The sequence below is a fragment of the Nesoenas mayeri genome (genome assembly GCF_963082525.1).
Source record: "Nesoenas mayeri genome assembly, chromosome: 4".
In the NCBI taxonomy this organism is placed as follows: domain Eukaryota; kingdom Metazoa; phylum Chordata; class Aves; order Columbiformes; family Columbidae; genus Nesoenas; species Nesoenas mayeri.
Genome location: NC_137540.1, coordinates 51797259 through 51807665, shown reverse-complemented (window position 1 = coordinate 51807665; position 10407 = coordinate 51797259). Strand labels below are relative to the sequence as shown.

General features: G+C 36.9%; 1 protein-coding gene across 1 annotated transcript in view; it reads right to left on the bottom strand.

Annotated features, from left to right (window-relative positions):
- Positions 1 to 540: 540 nt before the first annotated feature.
- The window catches only part of KCTD8 (potassium channel tetramerization domain containing 8), a gene marked incomplete at both ends in the record, with an annotated part of 97633 nt that continues 87766 nt past the window's right edge, over positions 541 to 10407 (bottom strand). Inside the window, one exon of the mRNA XM_080343556.1 lies at positions 541 to 1001. Coding sequence (XP_080199682.1) covers positions 541 to 1001 — 461 coding nt within the window. The remainder of the gene's footprint in view (positions 1002 to 10407) is intronic.

Sequence of the window (10407 nt, the reverse complement as noted above, 5' to 3'; positions counted from 1 at the left end):
TCTCCAAGCAACAGACAACCTCTTTGTTCTTGTGTGATTTGTTTGTAATATTGTGCTCATGCAAAATAGGTATTTGCTTTATTGCATTAACATTGAAAGAACCTTGGGAATTAGTTCTGAAACCAGTTCTATTGAATTTTAAACCCTGTTTCTCTTCATTCATAGAAAGTCTGAGTCATTTTTATTGGTGACATAAAACAAGGCATTAACTGATGATTGAGACTTTTATTTGGTTAGTTCCAAAACAATAATGAAGCTCAACAGACTACAGTTCAAAACCATCTTTCTTGACCATGCACATTTTTCTTTTCTATTAAGAGGTGGTTTAGATGAGACGCCTTTTGTATTTTTAAAGTTTCTATCTTTTTATATATATTTTTAAGGAAACCATGTACTATCCAACATCCACTGTTCACTGAAATAAATAAGCAGCAGAAATAGCTCTGGTGGCAGAGTTGGCCAGAAGGAGAACATCAGTAAGTTAGTGGTAACTTAATAAACATCAAATGCCCCAGAGATATGTCATTAAAGAGTTAATTACTATAACCCATATTTCTGTAAGAGTTCAGACTGCCAGGGACGTTTGCGCTCTGGAAAGTAATCTGGAATGTGGATTTTTTTAAAATCTTGGATACATTTTCTCATTTCTTCCTCAACACTTAGCTTCTCACATACCTTCTTTTTGGAAAGATTTGTTTCTCTGGACTTGCTAATGAGAGTTTGAAAGAGTTCACTGTTCCTGCGTTTGTCTGGTGGTGGCATCCACTGCACTGGGGCTTTCTTAGATGGACGATCCAAAGTCAGAGTATTTGGCTGGTGCGCTGTGGATGGCTGAGTGCTGCTGGCGTTTTCTTGGGGGGTGCTCGCTTCTGAGTGGCTGTCACAGCTTGAGGTGGACAACTCATTACAGGAAGTCCCACTTTCACTGCCCTTGTCCAAGACTTTGTCATGCTTCCTTTCTTCATGGTCTTGCTTGGGTGAAACAGTTCGCTGGGGAGGCCCTAATACAAGGCAGGAAAGAAAAAGTATTAAGCAAGCACTGGTTTACACAGAAAATTGATCAGCTACTATTTGGAAAAAAGCGACTCAGTCTCAAATGGGATGATTTGATGGTGTTTCCTTTCAGTCTAAAGAACTATACCAGACTGGTACACAGTTTGAAGAGCTGGTCCTACATGTGTGTTCAACTGTCAAAATTCTCACTCCTGAAAATGTTTACAGCAAGGAAAACTTTACTGCCTGTCTAAGAATCCAGATAATGAAATGTGCATAATGCTCACTGTATTGGGTTTACATCGCAGGGATTTGGTAGCAGGGGAGGCTACAGAGCTGGCTCCTGTGAGAGGCCACCAGAAGATTCCTGTATATCCAACAGAACCAATGTCAGACAGCTCCAAGATGGTCCTGCTGCTGGCCAAGGCTGAGCCCATCAGCGATGGTGGCATTGCCTCTGGGATAATGCAGTTAAGAATGGGGAAAAGTTGCTGTGTAACAGCAGCCAGGAGAGAGGAGTGAGAATATGTAAAAGAAAGAGCTCCACAGACACCAAGGTCAGTGAATAAGGAAGGGCAGGATGTGGTCCAGGCGCTGGAGCAGAGATTCCCCTGCAGCCTGAGGTGCAGACCATGGTGAGGCTGGCTGTCCCCTGGCAGCCCATAGAGGTCCACAGTGAAGCAGAGACCCACCTGCAGCCCAGGGAGGACCCCACATCGGAGTAGGTAGATGTGACCAAAGGAGGCTGTGACCCCATGGGAAGCCTGTGTTGGACCAGGCTCCTGGCAGGACCTGTGGGCCCTTGGAGAGAGGAGCCCCCACAGAAACAGGTTTGCTGGCAGGACTCATGACCCCGTGTGGGACTCATGCTGCAGCAGTCTGTTCCTGAAGGTCTGCACCCTGTGGAAGGGACCCACACTGGAGCAGTTTGTGAAGAACTGCAGCCCATGAGAAGGACTCACATTGGAGAAGTTCACGGACGAATGTCTCTCATGGGAGTGACCCCACACTGGAGCAGGGAAAGAGTGTGAGGAGTCCTTCCCCTGAGGAGGAAGGAGCGGCAGATGCAACGTGCAATGCCCCACTGCTGGTGGGGCAGAGGTAGAGAAAATCAGGAGTGAAGTTGAGCCCTGGAAAAAAGGAGGAGTGGGGGGAAGGTGTTTTTAAGATTTGTTTTTTTTTTTTCATTATCCTACTCTGATTTTATTGGTAATAAATTAAACTAACCTCTCAGAGTCAATTCTGGTTTGCCCATGGTGGTAACTGCTGAATGATTTTCCTGTCCTTATATCGACCCACGAACCTTTAGTTGTGTTTTCTGTCACCTCTCCAGCTGAGGAGGTGAGTGATCAAGTGGCTTTGGTGGGCACCTGGCGTCCAGCCAGGGTCAACCCACCACACTCACAGATTATCTGCACCAGAAATCCCTGCATGCAAGTTTAAATGAGCTCATTTGCCATTACAGCCCAAGAAGTTAATTACGATAAATCAGATTTTGTAGTATTAGGAAAATACTACCATAAAATTTGCAAACTCTTTACTTCAATAGAAATATTCCAAGGGCTTCAGGTTTTTTTGGAAGCTCTTAATTCGCCTTCCCAGAACACTCTACTGATACCATGCTCTGCAGATGTCAACTCTGCAGAAGCCCTGGACAGGAAAAGGTGTATTAATCTGGGGATAACAGAGAGATTGCTCACTACTGACAGGGTCCAGGCTTTTTATATTTTATCCCATAGTGATTTCACTACACTTCCTGCTGTCAGTTATTATCCTACACTTGCCTCAGCACAAGCTCAGAGTTCAGTTACACATCTCTGACTGTATGAAATGGCAGGGAGAAGCAGGTTATGAAGTTATGGGTAAAGAGGCTCACTGCAATGGCAGGGAGAAAGCTCTGATGGCCCATCAGCAGACACTGCTCCCCACTTCATACAACTGAAAATCGGATCTAGGCTGTTATTCTCTCCAGATATCACTTTTGCTTTGAAGTTTTAAACAGAATATGAATGTGAAAATTAAGTGGTAGCTGCTAAATCTGTACAAGCATTTTCATTTCTGAAGCCTTATTTCAAAACTTCAGCTGGGAAGTGAAATGGTGCTATGATGGCATCATATAAACGTCACAATCTTAATTTAGGACACTATCTAAAGCTGACAGAAATATCTACAGAGTTCAAGAAGCATTGGATGAGACCAAAGAGAAAAATTTTAAAGATGTTTAAGCACCAAAATGGAAATGAAGAGTGGAACTTCACTGGCAGTTGTGTATCTGCTACAAATCCTGAAAGAATCCAAAGAGTTTAAGTAACTAAATATCTTACAAAACTAGATCAACCTTACAGTTTACCCAAACACCACTAGCATCGAGTAACTGCCTTTGCAAATGCCAAAACTCAGGGTATGACATCTCAGCCTTGAGTTACTGGGACAGATTTGCAAATATATTTTCGAGCCACTTAGTATTCTGTTTTTCAAAATTACAAATTAGAAATAGAATTACAATTATAAAGAATGCAGAAGCAATATGAATACTCTTAGTATCTTTTTTGACAGTGCAGTTCTATGATTCAAAAGAATCTAAGAAGATTTCAATATTTTATATGAGACACAGGGGAAAACAAAACAAAGGAAAACACAAAAGCCAATAAATAGTAATAGAACAACAGCAGCACTCAATAGTCTGTTTCTCTTTTGTTTTAGCCAGCATCCCAGGATGCTGTGTCACATTCCTGTAGCCTGCCTAGAGAAACCCATGAATAATCAAGATCTGAAGAGACAACAATCCATCAGGACTTGTACTTACATTATTCTGAGTGAAAATCACAAGCAATTTTCTACTTCATTATATTGAACTCAAATACTTAGTGTGTGGGTGCAGCAACTTCACTTCCTTTTCCAGAAATATGTTCACCTCCTTAAATACATTTATGTAACTTCCTTTACTTGTTGTATCTGACATTTCATGCCTCAAAATGATTGTATGATTATGCTGAATCTAGAGAGTCATCTGGCATTAAGGAATTACTCTGGTTTTGCAGTATGTGATTATAAAACCAGGTTGTTAATCAGTCTTGTTACTCCGATTTTCACTAACATGATTAACATCAATATCTAATCTAGTTTACAGTCTTTGCTTCAAATGTTACAACACTATCTATGACTAAGAAACTAAAGTTTTCTGTTATCAACACTCCGTAGTCTTTAACTCTGTCCTGTACATTTTTTTTGCTGTAACCTCATAAATCAAGACAGTATTTCTAGTTGGTCTCTTTATACTTACTTCTTTATTGGTATGCCTTGCTTTCCAAGGGCTCAAACCTGCAATATGCTAAGTATCTATTTAAAAAAAACAACCAACCAACCAAACAAACAACAACACTGAAATACAACTTCAGCAATATAAAAAAATCCATTTCCTGCTACAAGACTATTCAGGCGTCTGACAATAGGCAGGTATTTAAATGACTTTTTGGATCAGAGCCCTAAGGTTCAGTACCTTACAGCACTGAACTCTGTATGCTTCACTGGATTGCCTAAATTCACAATGACTTTAATCCAAACACAGGTTTCTCCCACACCTCTACTTTTAAAAATTAACAAATCCTCCCTCACAAAGAATTTTTTATATGCTCCTGCACTTCTCGCTCAATAGTGTGTTATTAACAGAAGTGACAGTTCTGCTAGAGAGGAGGCTTTTCTAGCAATATTTTCCGCCTGCTGAAACCCAAAAGAATTTGTAAGAAAGAATCCTCAGAAGATATTTGATTTTCAACATCAAGAATTATAAGATAAATTTAGCTACATCTCTAATTCAGAAAATATATCCTTGTTACCCTCTATGTTGGCACATTCCTCTGTGGCTGGGATTGTGTGATGGGATTCTGTGTCTGCTGTACTTCCTCAGCCCTTCCAGAATAGCACCAAATACCTTCAGATAGTTCACTCTACCTGAAACTACTTATTCCCAGGAGCGCAGAACACTTCTTAAAATCTCAGAGAAAGTGTATTTGCTCCACTGTGCATATAACACTACAAAACTTCACTGACTTATTACCTGTCCCTCCTGCTCCTGTCCTTTCTAGGATCTCCCATCTGTTGCTGGTTCTCCAGCTTCTCCATGCAGTTCCAGTAGACACTGGATTTCCCAATTTTTCTTTTTCCTTTATTGCTTTTAAATGGCTTCCATTCTTCAAGAAAGTCAGAAAGTAATCTCTCCATTTAACTGGACTTACCACTTCTACCACAGCAGCTATAAGGCTCCCAAGTCTAGCAGACCTTAGAGAGTATCTCAACAACATTTATCTAATCTGGAAGCCATATTACATTTACTTTGACTATATTTAGTGCTCTCTGCATATATTTTAGCAAATATCACCTGCCAAAACTGACTGAAAATATGATCAGTTTCAAGCAATTACTACAAAGTATTCATGGAAAATGAACTAGAAACTTATAAACCTAATTCTCTTCAGGGAAAATTACAACAACCAACACAAGAACCAGAAGAAGACTGCTCTGACTTCCATGTCAAACAATAACTAAGCATAAGAGCTCCAGTCAGGAACAGAACACAACAAATACTACAGCAAACCATCCACTGTCCAGTAACTATTGGTTGAAAATTGTAGCCATGAACTTGTGGAAGTCAAATAAACCTTAGATAAGACTAGATTGTTTATGGATGTTCATAAAGCGCAAACTGAATTTGAAGATTTCCTTAGCTCTGTCTCCTGCAGCAGACAAAAATACCACACTGGAATAATTAAAAGCATAAAATAATGATATTCTGCTTATCTATATTGCAGTTCTTGTATACACTTATTTTCTTAAATAGTAGTACATCAAGCTTAAAATAAAGGAAATCATATTCAAATCCAATTAACCTGCCTGCTCTGTTCTCCTCTCTCCATAGGTCAGATGTCCAGTTCATTGTATGTGCAGTGGCAGATGCACGAATGAACTTCTTCCTCACTCAGCTACTTTATTCCTACAGTGTCTCAAAGATCATTTGTTTTTATAAATCAGTTTATTTTTACTGTGGAATGTAAACGAACTTGTGAACATATGCTTAAATTGCCGAAGTTAGCTATTTTAATAACAATTGTATTGATGTGAAGGATGTAAAATCTTAGTTTTGGAGTAAAACAGTTATAGCTGGATGTAAGACATATAGATAAGAGTTTAAGCTGATATAAAAATAGTCATTAAGAAACGAAATAAATCCAACATTTTAAATGTGTTCTATATGCAGTACCTAAATCAAGAAGAATGGAATCTGTTGAAGAGTCGCTACTTTTAATGTATGTCCAGAAAATACACATGAAAAAGTTAAATTATTTGAGTTTATCAGTCCCCTTACCACACTAAAAAAAACTAAGCCTGTTTATTGAATTAAATAAAAAAGCTAAACCATTAAAAAAGACCAAGCAAAAAAGCCCAAAATCTTGACTTTTTCTATGATGCAATTTTAGTGAAAAAAAAAAGGTTCTTGGGGGTATTTTATCTTCATAATTTTCTGTTGCTTCAAATGTAATTTTAAAAAAATCTATTACATATACTAGATACTAATCAAATAACCCAATTAAAAGTTCCTTTGAACAGATATAGCTATAAACAGAACTAAGTCTTCATATACTAAATTTTTTTTTAGCAAAAACTTTATTGAGAATGCATGTTAAATACATTGCAGCAGAATTGTTAACAAAAACCTGATGTGAATTGTTTCCTTTTTTTAACTGATTTAATCGAATATGAAAACAGGACCACATGGTTTTTAACTGACTGATTGTACTGGAAGGCTCAGAAACACAATAATAAAGCAACAAAAGTTATTTTTATTCGTATCTGTAAAACAAATGTAATTCAATAATACTATTTGCAGTTTGATTCATAATTTTTGCATGCTTGAGAATATTTGCAGTATGTGATCCACACATGATTTTGCATGAAATGCAATTTTTTTCCACGTTGTTTTGAATAGAGAAAAATCCTTATTTTTATAGGCTACACAAGACCTTCAGTCTGGTACAGAACTATGTTAAGCCCCTGAGTGAACTCTTCTTCTAGTTACTATCTCAAAATTACATTATATTCAGAGTGAGTATAAGATTGCGTTTTAAGATTTAATCTTAAGAATCTAAGTAAAAATAGCTATAATTAATATACAATAACAGAAAAAATACTCATTAAATCTCACATTATGATGGATTTACCATCTTAAGTATCTAGGTTTTTTTTATTATCTTTAACCAACTTTCAAATTATTAAACTGAATGGAATCCTTAGAGAGAAGTCACCTGTGAAATCTGATGACAGGTTATGGCTACTGTGGGAACATTTTCATTACCAGACTTTTGAGTACTTAATATCACACTTCAATGGTAAATGATTATCTTTTATGTCTAATTTAACTTTGATTTTATTTTCAAAAAGATTATTTTTAAGAATTATAAAAGGATAGCTCTAAACCCCTGACATTTTCTGTGGCATGTTAATGATATTTCCAGTTTTAGAAGCAAAATCCTATTCGTAGGGTATAGCTCAACAGATGTGTTCACTCCCTGAGAGCAACAAGGAATTCATTCAGCTTGCCTCTTACGACTAGATCTGTAGGTTACAAAAAGCCTTATGGGAGGTAAATTTACAAAGGACTTCCTGACCACTGCACCCTGTCTTCTTTAATGCACTGCAGAATCAAGCTAAATCCACTGGTTGGATTTAGCAGTAAGAATTTATGTAGGTTTTTTTTTAATTCCATATAGTTTGTCAAGGAAAATGGTGTCCTTATTTTAGGTATTGCAATTTACATCTAACTTAGTCCTGCTGGGAAAGGGAGGAGAGGGGAGGCCATGCCTCACCTAATTTCTGTTTTAAGACTAATAGGAAGGCCTATACAGGAATTAAATGGTATGCAGTCCTTAGCAGCCCCTGTGCCTGTGGATGAAATTTATCCATTCTGAACATCCTACGCAAACAATAGTAATACTATGTTGAGAAATATCTGAGTGCTTTTGACAAGCTCTGAGCTTGACAGGTTGCATTTACAGGAAGAATTGAAGAGTCCAGCATAGAAATTTCAGTGGAATAAAACTTCGTGTGGGAGACTTTACGCTGTGTGGTTTCAAATCACTTCAAGTAAAAAAAAAATAAATATATATATAGGTATGTGTATATATATGTATATATTCATTTTCCAGTTTGGGTCTCATCTGGTACAAAATTTCGTACGACTTTTTGGATAAAAGGCCCTTAAGCTTAGTGTGTAATAGTAAAGCATTTTTCAGAAAGGAGGACTGAAACTCAGCATTTCCTTACATTCTTCATCTTTTCAGTTGAGTAATAAATTGCTATGGATAGCCAAATATTCACACTTCCATCTTCTTTGACCCAATGCAGGTGTGGCTTTAGTCAATGCAAGGTAGAATAACTTCAATAAAGTAAAGAGAACATTACCTTCACCTTCAGCTACTTCAGGGTAACATTCATTTGGAAGAAGTGAGTTAACTTCCCTCAGGCACAAAAGAGGATTAGTATCTGGGAGGCTTTGATTTACTGGGCAAAAGGCCAGCACTGTTGACACATTAAATTCAGTAATTTGAGCAGAATCTGAATTTTATGTGACCTAAGAAAGCCAAGGAAGTCAGCTTTCAGATGAGACTGCCACAGAGAGGTCTTGCAAATCTCATCAGGGCTTTCCTAACATGAAGAACAGCACCCGGGTTACTCACATGTTACCAAAACATTATTGCAAATACACCCTTTGCTCTGACAAAGCTTCTAATTCTTATCTACAGGCTATATAAACGTTTGGCTCTACTAACAAGCTGATTCTGAGCTGTGATTCTGGGTCCAAAACTGCACTCATTTCAAAAAAAGGTTTTAGACTTAAATGTTGATGCCATTCAAGTCAAAGACAACACACTCTGCGACCTCCAGTTACAAAAAACTTAATTCAAAAATAAAGCCTGTTCTTTCTAGTGAGAATGCAAAAAAAAAAAAAAAAAGTCTTAAAAGGAAAGCAATTTAATGGTGAAAGCAGAAATGATGGAACAATGCTGTCTTTTATTACAGGGAAAAAAAAAAATAAGGAAGTTAGAATGATTTCTATAACTTTTCAGGACTTTACTCAGAAAGCATGTTTTTACTGACATCCCTGGAAAATTCATCTTTAGGTGAAACCAAACAAAATTATGGCAGATAATACTTTAGCCCCTAAATATTTGAGCAAGAACATGTGAAAATACTATGTTCTAAATCAAACTTCACCATCAATTTAATCATCATCTTTGCTAGAATATAGAACCAATAATAATAGAATGTTCAATGAGTCATTGTAGAGAAGCTAAAGAAATTATGAGAAATTTTTAAAAAATCATAGTGATTATGAGATGAAGTCAAAATATACTCCTTGATTATTCTGAAACATTTTGCTACATTAGAAAATACATTTTTTTCCCATAATATTTCTTGTCCTCCACTGCCAAGACCATGAGGTATCTTACATGTTTCGATTCCAACACAAAATTTCAAAGAGGGAACTGTACACTGAAGTCTTCTTGGAATTCAGGAGTATTAAGACTGTTTAGTAGTAGAAGACTTTTAGGAGTGTTTATTTGGTATTTCATGGATATTTCATTAAGAAGAATGTGTCTGTGATTGCACTCTTGATGAAGCCGTTTATTTAGATCTCCTTACCTGCCATGGAAAGATAAAAAGACACTGTGTAGAGATTGCAGCTGTATTGGGCATAGCTCCCACAGGGGAAATTACCCTTTAATAGTGTTAAGCTCGATGGTGTGTGAATGGTTATATGGTACTTGAGGTGAATGAACCAATTCATCTTTCAGATTAGGACTGCATGCCTGAAAGTGATATGCTTTGTCTCAAAAACAAAACAAAAAACCAAAAACAAACCAAAACCAACCAATCAAACAACTGACAGAACAACATAAAAATATTTTTCTGTCACATTTACTACCACCTGATGTTGAACTAACTTCCAGAAAGGGTACAGTAGAATGAGTTAAATAAATCAATGAAGAAAATATATTTGTTTATTTCCAGTCAGGCTGTATTTTAAATATTGAGATTATTCACAATATAAAAAGACTAATTAATATATAGAAAAGGAACTATTCTTTTTTATATTTGGAATGAGAGAAGATATGCAATAAGAAGATATGCAAAGATATGCCCTGCTTGATTTCCTTAGGTACTTCACCTTAACCTTGTTTTGAACAAATAACAAAACTGTACTACTTTCATTTGTTACTTTTCCAACTGGATTTTGTGGTAGGCAACAGCACTTAAATAGGGGACTTCCAGTGAAATTCTGACACAGACAATTTGTTGCATTTCAGTAAAACCAATGAAGAATCCATAGCTTTTTATTAAATATATTAGTCTGAAAAA